Genomic DNA, 17,981 nt, shown 5'->3' on the forward strand with positions numbered 1-17,981 from the left:
TCTTCTTTCCTTAATATTTCTTAATGTACCCACTGAACCGTGTTTAATATATTACTTATATATTAATATATACCCTTACTATATACCATAATATATTACCATATATATTATATTACCATAATACACCATACTATATTACTATATTATATACTATATACTATATTATATATATTACTATACTATATACTACATAGTATAGCATACTATACAATATAGTATACTATATAGTATATACTATACTATATACATACTATATACTATATTACTATATTACTTACCATAATATATGACTATATATATATATATTAATATATACCCTTAATATACACTCGCTGAAATTTTCGAATTGATCCTTCAGGCTGTCTCTATGACATTACAGATGCGTTAATTTAAAAACTGGATACACATAATGTTTTTTAGTTTGCCTTGTTACTTCACTGCGAAAAAAAGTTCCAATGAGACTGAGGATACAAATATATTAGGCAGATCGAGAACAAACATTTTTTGCAGATAAATTGTAATTTGTCTCTAATATAAGGCCATTGCCCTGGGACTGATTTTTGTATCAATGGTTCCAGAGCCATACTTGTTACATGTTTTAACTATTCGGAACAAAATATGCATCTAAAGAATTTGATCAAATGTCACGGGGCTCATGGGCGTTCCCGAAGGCGAGAAAGACAGGGGGGGGGGGGGGGAAAGCTGTTACGCCCAATCATTTCTGGGCTTTTAAAAAGGTCTTCTTGACTCTTGGGAGTCAGGTTATGGGAAGTCGTGGTGACAAACAACATAATTTATAGATGACACACGGCTCTTTGCTAAAGGCAGCACTAATGTGTTGACTTCAATATCATTTCTAAAACTTTTTATAATTTTAGTCCCAAAACAACTTTGGTAAAAATTGATAGGGATCCTAAATGTGTCAACAGCTCAAAAAGCTAACAATGGGCCTGTTCAAACAGTTCGTGGTAACAAACTGTAGTAAGGAGTGACCCGGCTCAATAGTAACCGAAACTCTAAAAAATGAAATTTTGATACCAGTAGTTACATCAAAATAATCGAATTTTAATGCTGATTTTAAATATACAAATTTCATCAAGATCAGTTATACCCATCAAAAGTTACGAGTTTGAGAACATTTGCCTCATTTGAGAAAATAAGGGGAAACACCCTCTAAAAGGGGTGCGAGTGTATGAGTTCCCCCTAAAAGGGGGAACTCATACAATCTTAACGAAAATCACACCATCAGATTCAGCGTATCAGAGAACCTGATTGTAGAAGTTTCAAGCTCCTATCTACAAAAACGTGGAATTTCGCATTTTTTGCCAGAAGACAAATCATGGATGCGTGTTTATTTGTTGTTTTTTTGTTTGTTTTTTTTTGTTTTTTTCACCAGGCGTGATCGTTTCGACTGAGTGGTCCTAGAATCTTGCGAGAGGGCTCATTCTAACGGAAATTAAAAGTTCTAGTGCCCTTTTTAAGTGACCAAAAAATTGGAGGGCACCTAGGCCCCCCCCACGCTCATTTTCCCCCAAAGTCACCAGATCAAAATTCTGAGATAGCCATTTTATTCATCATAGTCGAAAAACCTAATAACTATGTCTTTAGGGACGACTTACTCCCCCGCAGTCCCCATGGGAGGGGCTGCAAGTTACAAACTTTGACCTGTGTTTACATATAGTAATGGTTACTGGGAAGTGTACAGACGTTTTCAGGGGGATTTTTTTGCTTAGGGGGGAGAGTTGAGGGGGGATTACGTTGGAGGATATTTTCATTGAGAGACTTCTCATGAGGGAAGAGAATTTCAATGAAGGGGGCGCAGGATTTTCTAGCTTTATTTGAAAAAATAAATATGAAAAGTTTTTTTCTGCTGAAAGTAAGGAGCAGCATTAAAACTTAAAACGAACAAAAATTATTACGCATATGAGGGGTTTACCTCCTCGTTATACCTCACTCTTTACGCTAAAGTATTTTTAGTAATTTCAACTATTTATTCTACGGCCTTTGTGATTCAGAGGTCATTCTTAAGGAATTGGGACAAAATCTAAGCTTTAGTGTAAAGAGCGAGGTATCGACAAGGGTTGAACCCCCTCATATACGCAATAAAACATACGAATATAGAAGTTCGTTACGTAAGTTAATTCGTAAGTTACCTATATTTTTTACCAATGAAAAAGTTTGTAAAAAGTTAAAAGTTCTAGTTGCTTTTTTAAGTAATCAAAAACTTGGAGGGCAACTACGCCTCCTCCCTCGCTTCTTTTTTCTCAAAATCTTCCGATTAATTGCAATTAATTAATATACAAATTTCGTTTTAATTATTTATGTGCGGAGAGCCAAGATCAAAACATGCATTAATTCAAAAACGTCGAGAAATTAAATAAAAAAAACAAGTTTTTTTTAACGGAAAATAAGGAGCGATATTAAAACTTAAAACGAACAGAAATTACTCCGTATATAAAAGGGGCTTTTCCTCCTCAACGCCCCGCTCTTTACGCTAAAGTTTCTTACTGTTTTAAAAAGTAAAGTTGAGAGAAAAGGTCAAACTTTAGCGTAGAGAGCGAGGCGTTGAGGAGGAAAAGCCCCTTCATATACGGAGTAATTTCTGTTCGTTTTAAGTTTTAATATCGCTCCTTACTTTCCGTTGAAAAACTTGTTTTGTTTATCTAATTTAAATAAAGAAAACATAAAATTTCATATTAATTGTTAACCAGAGTTCTGTAAATTCAATGTACATACAGCATAAATGATATGCATCATGTGTTGGCAAAATTGTTAATAAAGGCGGTTAGAACAACAGGGAACTCCCATAGTTGTCAAATTATTCAAACAATTGTTCCTTTGAGCTGATTTTTAATGTTTTTCAAGCAGGTATTCTAGAATATTTTTAGGGACTCCGCCTCTTTGAATTCTACAAAACAATCGTTAAATAATTGGAACAAAACGTCAAACTTTAGCGTAAAGAGCGACATATTGAGGAAGGGGCAACCCAACTCTTATACGTAACAATTTTTGTTCGTTTCAAGTTTTAACATTGCTCCTTACTTTCAGTTGAAAAAACTTGTGTTTTTTGTTTAATCATGCGAAAGGCAGCGCTTTATTGAAGAACATATTGAGACATATAAAACATTAATTATTGAAGTACCAAGGACAGAAAAATAGAATCTGATCAGTTGAAGTGGTTAAGTTGAAAGTTACACAACCACATACACCTTTAAAAATGAGGGAAAAAACCGGGAATTCAATTCAAAACGGAAAAGACATGTGCAGTGTTGTTTCTGTTGGTAGTAGCGGACGCCAAATTACCAAAATAAGAAATGTAGCCTAAAAATCAGCAAAAAAAAAGGCTTAAAAGGTTAAATATTTTGGATTCAGCGGGCCCCAAACTTGAAAAAAAGAAACACTGATAAAACATCAGCAAAAAATAAGCTAAAAACCTATGAACCCAACAGCTTAAGAAGGTGTGGCTTTCCTTTGAGAGTGTCGTTGTCTTTGCGAATCCATTTTTTTTACTTTTTTTACTTATTTTGCGCTTTTTTTACGTTTTTTTCCCTTTTAGTGTATTTGGAAATAAAACTTTTTGTAAAGTTTGCTTTTAGTATTAATATTTCACTCTTTTTAGTTTTTCGTTGTTCTGTTTGGGTAGAAAATAAATGTTTTCATGTACCATCGCAACAGCTTATACCATTGAAACAGTGTTTCTCTTACCACCCTTTACCTTTTCTTTACCTTACCTTGCATTATTTGGAAAAGAACTAGAATTTAAATAAAACAAATAAAATGTTTCAACTTAAAGTAAGGAGCGAAATTAAAAGTTCAAACGAATAGATAATATTCCGGATATGAAGGGGTTTTCCCCTTCCCAAATACCTCGTTCTACACGACACCTGAAACACAAGGGTCGTTTAACTAGAATAAGAAGCTTTCTTAAAAACACTAAAAACTTTTAGCGTTTAAATTCACGAGGGGGCAACCCCTCTCATGTACGGAATAATTTACATTCGTTTTGAGTTTTAGTGTTTCTCCTTACTTTCATTCAAAAAAAATATTGTTTTGTTATTGACACAGGGACACTACTAGATTTTTTTCTGCTCTTTTCCCCCCAAAAAAATTAGCTCACTAAAAAATGTAAACCTCCCCCTTATTGTCCATATATAACCTTTATAATATAAAGTTCTATTGCTTCCATCTAGTAATAAGTCATAGCTCCTGTATTAAGGTGGATATCTTATCTGTCACGATTTACCTTACCTATTCAGTCGATATCTAAGTATAATGTATCTCTCTGCCAAAGAACTTAATAAGGCCACCCAAGCTGTTTTGTAATACTGAGTAGGGTCGAATTGCCGAGTTTACGAGTTCCATTGTCAAGCTGTAACCCTTTTTTTTTTTGTTCTAGGGCCTAATTACGAGATTCCATTGATGCCAAATTATGAAGGGAGTGAGATAGATGTTTTCAAGGTTATAACTGACTACTTCTGCACCTGTGATGAACCGTTGATTCTTCCACAACTGTACAAAGCTTTTATCGCATCTTTCAATTATATTGAGGTACTAGAACGTTCTATGAAACATAGCAGACCGTTGTACCAATCTGTTGAAGATCTTTTGGCAAAAATGTCGTCTTCTAGCTCTTTTGGACTGCATAGTACACCTGTTGATTATGAAAATCTGCCTAATTATGTAACGTTGCCACGTAAATGCCGAAAATCGTCTTCTTCCCCTGAAATTGGTAAAAGTGATTTGTCAAGTATATGTTTTGAAACGGTGTTTGCAAGTGAAGTGCCGCAAACAAGAATTGTACCCAAGACAATGCTGAACACATGGAGAGGGAATTCTCAATCCAGTGTATTTTCAAATGAATACGGAACTAGAATGTTTTCCAGCGTGCGATCCCCTATGGCGGAAGAAAATTTTGTTCCTTTAGATCCGAATCGTGTTTCCTCCGAAGGTTTTAAGCGTGAAAAATCCAAAAACTTTTTTAGAAGAAGTGGACGAAGAAAATCTGATCGTGATAAAGCTAACGCTGTGAATGCAGCGTGTCAAAATACTTCTGGAGGATATATAAATTTGGGGGCCTATGATAGCCCGGTAGAATCATCGACAAGAGATTATGTTAATATTCAGCAAGCTACCAATTGGGCTGTACAAGGTGCTTAGTTCTTTTAAGTCTTGTCAGGTCTATGCTTAGTATTCGTTTTGGAAAATATCGAGCTTCTTTTTGGGTAGAGGGGCAATCCACTAAATAAGATCATTTTTACAACTTTTGAGCCAGTAAATTACCAAAAAGTAAATATTTAATATTTCAATGTGCGAATGTAAATTTGATTAACCAAACTCATACTGATGCTGCTATGCTTGTACAATCTAGAATATGTTCAAATACAATCTAAAAATCTAATTTCATATCAATTTCAAAGAAGGTAATAACTAAATAGAAACTAAATAGAAAGTAATTTACTAAATACTAAAGATTTACTAATAGAAACTAAATGCTAAATAACTAAATATAAAGATAACTAGACTAAATAGAAAAAATATGCAACTGAAATCTTGCTGCCAAAAGACATTTCAGCAGATAAAACTTGAACGATGAACTATGGATGTTTATGGACTATCAGGAAATTTCGTAGTTTTATAGGAAGTATTAAAGTATTACAGAAAGTATCCACAATAGATTCTGTGAAACAAGTATGGCAATAGAGCAGTTCTTTTTTTTACGTGAAAAGATAATCATAGTAAAATAACAACAGTGAAAAGATTCCTTTAAATCTCTAAATGTTAATGTGAGACATGATCAAACTCAAATCATGAGTCTCCTATTAGGCTAGGACCCGGCTACCGATATGGTCGGGTTTCCATAACCTACCAAATGTGGTTTAAAAGAAACTTCTTTCTTTTAAACTTCATGGAGGCCGTGCCAACCGTTTCCTGGTATACAGCTATTCTTATGAGGGATGGGGGGGACTGTACTAAGTCATTTTTAAAACTTTATCCAAAAAAATCGCTAAAATCATTGTGGGATTTATTTTATTCCTTTCATTTGACTGTATGAGTCCAAGTTTATTGGATAACAATTTGTTCATAGCACTAACATTTTCAGGGTCCAGGCAAAAAAAAAGGTGCATAGTTTTTTTCACCAAAATGGCACTAACAGTTTGAACTAGTAAACTTTTGGGATCATACTGCACACTTTTCTCAAATATACGTTACACATACAAAGTTTGACGATTTTAAGTAAATCAGAAATTCAAGCTGATAAAATACAAATGCATAAAAGGGAGGTTTTTCAAGGTCTCTCTTTCCCTTCCTCCCTTCTCCTATCACTCCCTACCTCTATCTCTGCCTCCCTCTCCCTCCCTCCCATCTCTCTCTCTTAGGCACTTGATTTATATATTATACTAAGATAACCAGCTTCAATAAGATATTCTAGCAAATCGGAACTCATAGTAATATCAAATCAAATAAATGGAAATTATAGCAAATCAAATACAAAAGCTTAAAAGAAAAGGTTTGAAAGGTCTCTCTCTCGTTCTTTTTTATCTCTCTCTCTCTCTCTCTCTCTCTCTCCCCCTCCCTCCCTCCCTCCCTCTCTCTCTCTCTCTCTCTCTCTCTCTCTCTCTCTCTCTCTCTCTCTCCTCTCTCATACGCTGTTTATTTTATATATTATACTAAAATAGCCAGATTCACCAGCTCTTATTTTAGCAAAAAGGAATTTGAAAAGGGTGCGGGAGGTGTGTGATTGCCCCCTGATCACCTTCGACTCTTAAAGAAAAAATAAATAGGACTTTCAAATTCAAATCAAAGTAACATATTTAGAAGCAGTGACTTGCTCTGTTTGTGGCTTTTTAGTCAATCGATCTGCATTCAAAGTAACTCGAATATGGATAAACTTTTTATTTGTTTCTTTTTAAATGGTAATATATGATAGATAAATAGAAATTTATTATACATGATAAATAAACGAACAAGAAAATTGCATTCCGTCTCTAAAATGTTTCCGCTTGGTTTTGAGTTTGAATCTAACCAGAGTATGATTTGAGTTTTGAATTGTTACCAGGGTTCGTTGGGTTCGTTGTGCCCGTGGCAAAAGTAATTACAACGCCCTACTTCCCGACTCAAACATAAATAAAGAAGCCCCAGCCGTGACACCCCCCAGCCACGGTGCCTGGGGCAGCTTGGCCTGGTCGCTCCCTCCTCCTTTTTGAGTGGCCCTGGTTTTAACTGATGAGTATTGTAAACATATAAGAGAGGTTTCTGACCTCATGATTTTTATGGTTTCTTCGCTTTAGCGTGAGTGTATTGGGAATTTGATGTGAATAGTGCCACCAACAGTGGTTGGTGGCACCAACAGTGGAACGATCTGTTTCTTTGCGTCAACCATCAAAATCAGAAAAATTCTAAACATGCTTAATTTCAATTTATTAAAATTTTGATTTCAAATCCAAATGTATTGGGTGAAACTGGAAAGTTCCTGAGACTTAACAGATTCTTTTCTCTCAGCATTATATTGTTATTCTCTGACTAGTTTGAACCCAGAATATTTATTTTTAAAGAAGAGTCTTATTAACAATGTGCTTTTTGAGGAACTAAATTTATAAGCTCTTAAGCAATATTATTAGAAATAACCAGAACTTCCTATAAAAAGAAATATATGTATTTTAAGTTGGTCCAGTAAATGTGTTCATAAAAATGCTCATTGTGGTGAATCTTTATCTCCGAAAACAAGGGGAGGGGATATTGTCACATATATTTTCAGAGCTTTGACAAGATGAAAATGCTGTAAGTATATAATTAAAATATAGAAAAAGACCAAAAACTTGTTACCCAGCTATTGCTCAATAATATCCCCACTAATAGAAATCTCGAGAAATTTTTTTTTCTAGAAATTCTATAGGGCAAGCCCTGGAGGCTTCAAAAATGTATCTTAAACCGAAATCTTCTAAATTTCAGTAATATTATAAGTAGATTCAGTGGTAGAGGAGGTAGTGAAAACTCCCCCTCCCCCCGAATCCTCATTTATTCTAAGTAATATTTTGAGCTAAATCAAATAGAATTTAATCTAGTACTCAATAGATAAATTATTGTCTGCTGAATTGATGTCTTTATTTAAATCTTTCTTTAATTTTATTGTTTATTGCTTTAATTATTGGCTATTGAAAGGCTACTTGACAATTGACTACTGCTGAAAAATTCAGTTTAAAAAAATGGTTTCTATGTTCATTTCTAAGAACATAGGGAAAGTACCGGAAGCCTCAAAAAGTGTAATTTAAGCTCAAATTTTCTCATTTTCGGCAAGCTTTCTAATAAAAACCGAGAGAAAGAAGAGGATGAGATAATTTCTCTTTCCTTACCTCCCTTTAGTCGGATTAATGCTTTTGTACTAAATGGATTTTCATTTAATGATCAGTAACCAAAAGGTTATTTAGGTAAATAACAGACGCATAAAAAAAAAGAAAAAATGTGAAGATTTGAGTATAAATATAGTCGAAGGAGATACTCTTAAAATTGAACCGTTACAACAGAGTTTTTTAAACTAAGAACCCCCTGTTTCTGATAGAGGTCTTATCATCACTTTACTTTTCAGTGATTTCATTGAAACTCTGATTGCACTACTTTATAAGATACTTCTAGCATGATTGTTTCCTTATTTACAATTCCTTACTAAAATGTTGGATCATAGCCATAAATTTTTAATCTTGCTGTATTGAATACAGCGAATGCCGTCACAGTCATATTGAAGTTTATATAAAATCTAGGTTTTCTAGGCTTTTTCTTAGCTGGAATCCTAAAGAGTGAACCACTTTTTTTTAACTAGGAAGTTAGCATGATGTCATAGTGCCATATCGATAATATATAAAAGGCACTAAAAATTAAGTTTTTTGTGAAAAATTGCATGTTACCTTGATTTAGTGACTTTTGATTCTTAAAAATGGCACTAAAACGTTATATTTCTAATTGAATGAGCCTGCTCTTAAGTTTCTACAACCACCGATTCTGTGCGAAGTAGTCGGTGAACCACATCGCTCTTTACTAAGTACAACCAATTTGGATATGTTTCCTTTCATATCTATTTCCTGAAATCTTAATTTAGATTAAAATAAATAAGCTTCGGTTTAATTAGGTACTTTAGGTCAAGTAGGCGCTTTTATAGAATTATGATGTCAATCGACGCATAAAGACACTATTTGGTATTGAATTTGTCCTTTTTTGTTGTTTTCAGGCTGCAGAGGCACTAGTAGTCAGAGTCTATACAGCGTGGAAAATATGTCCGAAATGCAGTCTCGACCTTGTACAAGTACTGGAATTATCAGCGATAAACTACGCGATCACCGGGAAAACTCAGTACCCATAAATACACATCCAGGAAATGGTAAGACTGAACAAGAACAGTATAATAGGTACTTTTGAACCCTTGAGTAATTTTGTAAATGTGCTGACTTGTCAATAATTTTCTCTTTTTAATTATTTCGAAAATAGTTATTCTAGCCTTGGAGTCACCAACGATAAACTACGTGAGCACTGGGAAGAAACAGCACCTATAACCCCAGCGGCACGGAATGTGGCAATTGACCAATTCACTACAATGGTCTAAGGTTACCAAGATCTTTAATGAAAAATTCAGTGTTGCCAACTGCTTAGATTATCAAAAGATACACTTATTGCTGAACCTCTGTGTATCTATGGCCATTTCTCTTCTATTTTTTTTGTCAGTTTTTGGGGCAGAAGCTGTGTCTTCGTTATATATGGATTTTCTGTTGCAACCTCGACTCAGGTTGGTCATTCTGTTTCATTCCATGTTATGACATTATTCATATTGTTCTGTTTTATGCCATTTCATTTCATTGTATGGCGCTCCGTGAAACATAGTAGTTTCGAGATAGATGACTTTTGAAGTACCAAGGAAAGTGAAAATGAAATCAGATTATTGTAATTGGTTAAGTGGAAATGTATACAACCATGTGTATATTAAGAAATTGGAAAAAATAAACATGACCTATGTGCAGTTTTGGTTGTATGAGAGTACATCAGACTAAATACAAAATAGACAAAATATTTGAAAAATAATGGGAAAGAATTAGGGAATGGTTCACAATCCTGTGATTGTGAGAGGAGGGATGTCTGAAGCCCTCTCCTTTTGTGTACTGCTTGAATATACATACTTCTACCAGTTTTATTTTTGATGGGAAAGAGTTTGCATTATTTATTCGCCATTTGTCTGTATCCGTTTTTAATTTTGTCTGTAAAAAAAAATTGTTATTTATAGTTTTTGTCTTTATAACATCAAAATAGTTGTTTTGCCTGTGCTTATGATTTGGCTGTAAAATTTCTTTATGCGTAAATTCATTAAATATAAAAAAATACTTCTCTTCGGTCGGATCGCACGTAGGAGTAGATGAAGAGCTAAGCCTTCCTTTTTTTGTATCTTTTGAGCAATTCTGCTACCATCCTGCCTTATGTTTCCGGCACCAATATGGTAGACGCAGAAATTTGCACTGAGGTGTAATCTTTGCAGATTTTTTTTTCCATATTGGTGTTACGCACTGTTAAACTAATCAGCTACATACGCCATAGGAGGGGGCTCCGAGATACACCCTTCCCCTGAAATCCTAAATTTTTTTGAGTTTCCGGGGACTTAACCCCCCTCCCTCCTCAAAAAAAGAATGCGTAAATGTCTGATCTTGATTATTTATTTACCATATTTACCCATACACGGGGAGAGGGAGTAATAGGAACTCCCTCTCATGTGCCTGATCTGGGCCCCCCGTCCCGTAATATTTAATGTTATAGTCTAATAGCTACTAGCTCCAAATACCACTCCTGTAATGCCTACTGTATAAATATCTTTTAATATATCACTAATTAATAAAAATAGAAGAAAGAAAGAGCGATACCGAAACTTTAACTTCGAATTAAAAAAAGAAAAAACGTGCAGACGGTAGTGGATCCAAGTGGGTCGGGGACCCTGTCCCTCCCAAAATCTTTTTGGCACCCTCATTCCTCGTTTTCTTTTTTTTTTTACTCTTTTATTAGAATAAATTTGTCAATTTAGTCAATTATTGGCGCCCTTGTCACATTGCCCCCAGATTTTGCTCATTAGTGCTCTTGTCACATTGGACCCTCCAAGATTTTGCTCTAGGTTTACCACTGCGCGCTGAAAACACTGAACGAATAGATAATGTTTTAAACAAATTGGTATTAACATTAATAAGTAGTAAGTTCTTTGAGGTTTAAGAGAGTGTTTGATATGATATTTAAAATGAAGATAAATTGAATACAAAAAGAACAGTATTTCCACATCAAAATGTCATGGCAATTAACTTTAGATAAAAGGCAAATCTTTTAAACTTTTAAATTGAAACCAAATTAATAGCATTAATAAGAAAAATGATGCTATAATAACAATACTACTGCTGTTAATAACTCGCCGCAGCACCAAGCCGCCTGAGGCTATCACAGCTACACACGCTCCTTCTCCATTCCAATCTGTTCAAAGCCTCCCTCGTTACACCCTCCCAGGAAGTATATACTCCAAGGATCTATTTATTGTTATTAATTAATAACAAATATAAAAAAAAAATTAAGAATGATGCCGAAACAAAAGATTTGTAAAAAACGTTTTATTTTGATGCCCTGGTGCATAAAGGTTTTTCTTCAATTTATTTGCACCAGATAATGCTCAGAATGTTTGTTTATTCAAAAGATCTACTAATGCAGTGGAGGGGCAATAATTTCGTAATGAAAATATAAAATTAAGAGCAAGGGGTATTAGCTGGAACGTTGAAAGCGAGAATGTAAATATTTAGATTATATTCGGTTTTCTCATTTGAGAATAAATTAAATTAAGTGCTGTGGGTGATGCGTTGTGTAATACCCCCTTCCCCCCCTCTTCAAGATTTGAAACAACGTGAAAACGCATAATTTAAGTTTGAAGCTGCGGATAACTTACTACGTTCTGTTTTTCTCGTTAATAAGCTCGTTAACGCTATTCACGAGGGAGTCATCTTTTCACTATGAGGGAGTCACCATATTCACGAGGGAGTCATCTTTTCACTATGAGGGAGTCACCATATTCACGAGGGAGTCATCTTTTCACTATGAGGGAGTCACCATATTCACGAGGGAGTCATCTTTTCACTATGAGGGAGTCACCATATTCACGAGGGAGTCATCTTTTCACTATGAGGGAGTCACCATATTCACGAGGGAATCATCTTGTTTTTAATTCTTCTAAAACTTCAGTTAATCCTATAAAATTTTTAACTCATCTGAGGTATATTTCTGGTTGACGCGAAAATGAAAAAGAATCCCGTCCTTACATTGACCTTAAAGTACTAGAATGAGACGTTCCATCAGAAATGGGGACCTGAATTTCCATTACTCTGTGATAGCGATACCCAATGGTGCTTGTCCTTTAACTGCGAGAGCTCAAAGCCGAGAATAGCTCTTGAGAGTCAAGGACCAAAACGAATGAGGAGAGGGCAGGGGTTGTCCTCTTCTCAATACCTTACTCTTTACACTTAAGTTCGACTGTTTGTCCCAAGTTTTTTAAGAACGACTGCTGAAACACAAGGGTCGTTTAATTAAAATAGGAAAATTTTTTTAAAAGTGCTTAAAACTTAAGCGTGAAGAGCAAGGTATTAAGGAGGGGGCAACCCCTTAATATACAGAATAATTTCCGCTTGTTTTGAGTTTTAATATTGCTCCTTACTTTCAGTTGAAAAAACTTGTTCTTTTATTTAGTGCAAAATATAATGATACTACTCGTGCTACTGTAGTGTTAACTGCTATTGTGAGTACTAACATATATATATATATATATATATATATATATATATATATATATATATATATATATATATATATATATATATATATATATATATATATATATAATAACATATATATTATAACAAACATTTCTACTTATATTAACATATATTTAATGCTGATTGCACACCGAAGTAGTGTGCAAAATCAAAAATGGTCAAACCAATATGAGTTAAGGTTTGATATTAGCAACTGGCATAAAACTGGGTACCTAAATGAGCGAAACGGCGAAATGAGCGAAAGTGTTGTCGCAAACAAACTTCTTTGGGTAAGGACATTTGATTAACTAGAGGATACAGAAATTATGAAGCTTAAAAAAAACATAATCATCTCCCACGCTTAATCAATGAAAATACCCTTCTCAAATTTGAAACGTTTCTAGTGAATGCTTTGAAATTTTCTACACTTTAGGTTGGAAGACACATGCACCATACGAGGCATTAAGTGATCAATTGCGTCATCTTTTTGCATCCACATTTTCTCTCAACCTATCAAACGACCGACATAACGAAGGTTCAAGCTTGTCAAATTGCAGTGCAGCGCCCTCGTCTTTAGGACACAGTTCAAGAGCTACTATTGTGTCGACTGACTCTGTTTTACAGCCAAAAGCCAGTAAGTAAGATCGATTGAAACTGTTGTCATAACAAACCCCAAAGGTCTCTTCTCTGACAGGAGTAGAATCTTGCTTTGACATCTATCTTTCGCGTTGCCCGGCGAAGAAAAATTTCTTAACGCTGTTATTAATGAATACGTGGTTCTTTTCTGTTTTGAATAGTAGCATAAAAATTCATTTTCTGACTAAAAAAAATACGTAACTAAGTTGCAGTGCAATACCACCGTCTTCAAAATGCAGTTCATGAGCTGATGTTGATTCAATGGACTATTGGTAGTAGAAAACCTATAAATAAGATAACGACTAGATTTTATTAGTATAGATAAATTATCTATTAATAGTTATGCATAATCATATATAACTGAATTAATAGAGATAGGATATAAGATAGTTTATGTTAATGATTTATTTTAACCAATATAGAAAACCTATAAATAAGATAAGGGTAGATTAATTGAAGACTCTGCCGCAGTTTCTACCCTCTAATAGGAGTTGATATTCGCTTTGACATCCAGATTTAGTTTTCCCCCTACATTTAGAATAAATGCTTTTGATTCTGGTTCTAGGTGAATGTCTGGTTTGGTTTTATTTCGAATAATAGTCGGTAAACTCATTTTTCTGGTCTGAAAATCCGCATCTAGAACTAATCAAATCTTTCTGTTTTTGCTTTTGTAAAAGTACTTTATTCGTAATCTACCTGACGTGGGTATTTAAGATACCTTTCTAAAAACAGATTACTGTCGAGAACTTTTGTTTAAATTGATAAATTTTCTAGAAAGGGTTAAAAGTATATTTCTTTTAATCAGAAACACCAACCGGAATTCACACAGTCACGTCGCTTGGTCATTTTTGCTTAACAACTTTTACTATCTAATGTCAGAATTTAGCTTAAAGAAGTAGAATTTGTATTTTTTAGTTACAAGAATTTAGTTTAGAATTTGCCATATGAACAATATATAAGTGCAAAAAAGAACCAGTTTTTAAGCAAAAAAAGAGAGAATAGAAGGATAATAGCATATAGAGCGGGTGGGTCCCTTCATTGATCATATCGGTCATGTAGAGAACGCTTGCATGTTCCAATTTATCCAACATTAAAAGGGTGAGGTTTACCGAGCCTGTTGATTTTTAATTAAGATTAAAGTAGCTACGGGCATCAAGCCATGTCTAATTGAAAAAAAAAGTAAGACATATAGTACGGGTGAAAGGTAAATCTGGCATAAACCCTTTTTAGGATTGTATAAAAATGTTGTCATTTCACTTTTCCATAGATAAGTCTATCATCCATCCGTCCGTACATCATTACTAGGGCAGAGCTGAGGTAGATAGTCATAGAACTAAAATAAAACAATGACAACATAAAAACAAAGAGTTTATTTTTGTGGCAACAGGAGGTCAGTGTCTAAGAGAAAAATTACTTTGAGAATAATTATTTTATTCCTAATTTTGAAGATTGCTCTAACTTTGTTCCCCCCATGCTCGAAATTATCATTCGCTGCCTAACTTTATTTGTCGTTATCTGACCTCTCTTGTGTATACTTCTGTCCGGATTATTTGATCCAACAAGACTATCGGCTCTGATGGTATTGTGCAACTGAAAAAAATGGCGTTTCCTTGTAAAATCCACCACGTAATTACTACTTTTACAAATATGTAAAATTAATGTAAATTGAATCTTTAAATGAATAAAAAAGTAATCAAAATTTAATTCCATGATACTTATTTTGTGACAGTAACAGTTTATCCTACATTGATAAGGACGGACTAGAAAAGGAAATTTCGATATTTGAACTTGTAGCTTCGTTCCATGTCATTGACACTTAATTTTTGGATGCAAGTGGGGCAAATTGTTGTATGGGTCTTTCAATGAGTTATCAGCCGCTCTAATTTTATCCGGGGGACCTTCTCACACTGAAACAGCGTTGTTTCTAATAGCGAAATGTAGTCTCGTTGAGTGTCTTAACACCGGTTCAACTCGCTTAGTACTCTTATTGCTTTGTTCTGCCTTGTTTGAATTCTTTTATAGTCACTTATGATGCTGCTGGGCCTTATCGGGCACATGTCCCCATATAGGCTTTAAGAATGGAGGTATATACAAGTTTGAGGGTTGGAACTGGAAATGCATGTTTAAGTTTTCGTATTACCCCTGGACGTCTAGAAGCTTTTTCTAATATTATTTTGCTGTGCTTCTTCCAGCTGAGATTGCAGTCGATATTGAAACCTTGATAACGGAGGTTCTAAACTTGTTAAATAGCTTCAGATTCATACGCAACTACAAAATCCAGTAGGGATAGGGGATAGGGAACAGGGACAGCTAAAAATCACAAAGCTGGTCTTCTTTATATGGGCAGAAATCCAACTCACACTCACGAGGACACGAAGGCGCTCGAGATTACACAAATTGCCTTTTTCCATGGTTTTATGAACTGACTTGTCGAAAATAGTAATAGCTGTAAATCTACTGAAGCATTCAATCAATCAATCATTTATTTATTATTCACAGATACATGTTTATACTTGACTAGGCCCATGGGAAGATGAGATTGAAAAACTAGGCCTTGACAAAGACAAAATAACACTACAAGACAAAGAAAGACGACAAAGATAAAATAACACAACAGTAATATGAAAGTAGGAGCTAGCCCAGTATTCATAAATAGATATCAAAAATTTCAGCATTATCAAACACAAATAAATTGCTAAAATAAATAATAAATAAATTAATTAATAAATAAATTTATAATAATTGATAAAAAATTATAATTATAAGAATAGTAATTACAATTATAAAAATAACGTATAATAATATATAAGATAGTAATATATAATAATAATATAATTATAAAAATAACAGTTAAAAAAAATAAACTAAATAATCAATAAATAAACTAATTAATAAATAATAAATTAATTTAAGACAATATAAATTTAGAAGATACCGGAGACGCCCTTTTTCAACCAGAGCAACAAACCATACAAATAACTTAATGTTATTTAATAGACGCTAAATTATAGATAGGTTTGAATAATATAAAATTTGAGATTCCTTTTTACTAATAGAATAGAAATAAATTTGTCAATAAAATCCCTGTGTGCGTCCCAGCACCAGGCTATGGACCCAAACTGGGCGAATTTAAATATTTCATTACTATGCTTGTCAATGTAGATACTCTTTTTTTTTGCCTAGTGTTATAAGTACGTAAATCTTGTTATTGGGGGAACAAACTTTGATTAAGTCAATGTGGCGGTAATTTCTTAGTGTCATAATTAAATGTGAAAAGAATCGCTCCAGAACTAAATTGTAGAGAAACTGCAAGTATTTCTAGTTAAATGTATTAAGATTTTGTAGAAGACTTATTTGGAAGTGCAGTATTGGAAAAAAAAAGTTTCAGGATTCTTATGGCTTTATTTTGTAAAATCTGAATTGGTTTAACTTGGATTTTAAATCTAGATAAGTATACTAGAGAATCCTAATCATATATCCTACCCTTGCCTTCTTACAGCAAATTAATTGAAGAAGTTAAAAGATGTGCTATTAAGACATTACAGGTTATAACATATGCCATATAAAAGGAGATTGAAAACCTGAGACTCCAAATACTAGTCTTCAGATGTCGCTGTAGTGACATCATGCTGACTTACAGCCATAATATTCAACCAGCGAATACCCTACTCACTAATCGTACAGGTCAACATCATACCATGATGTTGACCTGTTGACAGGCAGAGCCTGTACCGAAACTTCAACCTGTGACTGTGTCACATGCTCGTTATGAGCTTAGTTTTGTGCCCTCGTTTGTTAAGTTGTTTAATGCTGGGTCGACTTTTTAATCCGGATTATTGTCGTTAATTGTATGTATTATAATTTTGTGTATACTTGTCGGCTTATTTTCGTGCGAATGTGACAATTATTATTGTTAATTGTATATATTATAATTTTATGAATGTTAATTTTTACTTGTCGACGGATTTTTGTGTGTGCATGACAATAAAAACTAATAATCGGCTCTGTCCGTCGCATGTTTTTTAAATAAAATGAATTTGAATTGGATTGGATACCAGAAACCTTTCGCAAATGCTGGCAGAGCAGACAATGAAGATCAAGATACGCCAGGATTTTTCAGAGAGCATTCTCAATAATTGGAACAGCCCGCAAGACAAAATGGTAATCCACTAATGTGCCCTTCTTTAAGTCAAAGAGTGAATAACAAAAAAGTGAATAACAATAACAAAAAAAGTGAATAACAATAAAAAAAAAGTGAATAACTTTGTCTGATTTGACAAAGAGTGGAATAACAAGACATGAAAATATGAATTGGACAGTCCGTCAGACTTAATAGTAATAATAGATATACATATCTATTAACAAATGAACTAGCATCATTTTTATACAATCCTAATAAGGGGGGGGGATTAATGCCAGGTTTGCCTCTCACTCAATGGACTATTTGTCTTGGCTTTTTCTACAGATAGCCATGACTTGATGCCCATAACAATTCCATTGTAATTCAGAATTAAAGGGCAGTAGAATTAAAATGGAATA

At 33.9% G+C, this 17,981-nt stretch overlaps 1 protein-coding gene across 5 annotated transcripts in view; it reads left to right on the forward strand.

Annotated features, from left to right (window-relative positions):
* The window catches only part of LOC136032734 (DEP domain-containing protein 1B-like), a 93,660-nt gene that overhangs the window by 18,950 nt on the left and 56,729 nt on the right, over positions 1-17,981 (forward strand). For all 5 annotated transcript variants that reach the window (XM_065713059.1, XM_065713061.1, XM_065713058.1 and 2 more), the window contains exons 5-7: positions 4,397-5,149; positions 9,221-9,370; positions 13,240-13,440. In XM_065713059.1, the coding sequence (XP_065569131.1) occupies positions 4,397-5,149; positions 9,221-9,370; positions 13,240-13,440 (1,104 nt within the window). The remainder of the gene's footprint in view (positions 1-4,396; positions 5,150-9,220; positions 9,371-13,239; positions 13,441-17,981) is intronic.

Source organism: Artemia franciscana, chromosome 11 (assembly GCF_032884065.1).
Source record: "Artemia franciscana chromosome 11, ASM3288406v1, whole genome shotgun sequence".
Lineage (NCBI taxonomy): Eukaryota > Metazoa > Arthropoda > Branchiopoda > Anostraca > Artemiidae > Artemia > Artemia franciscana.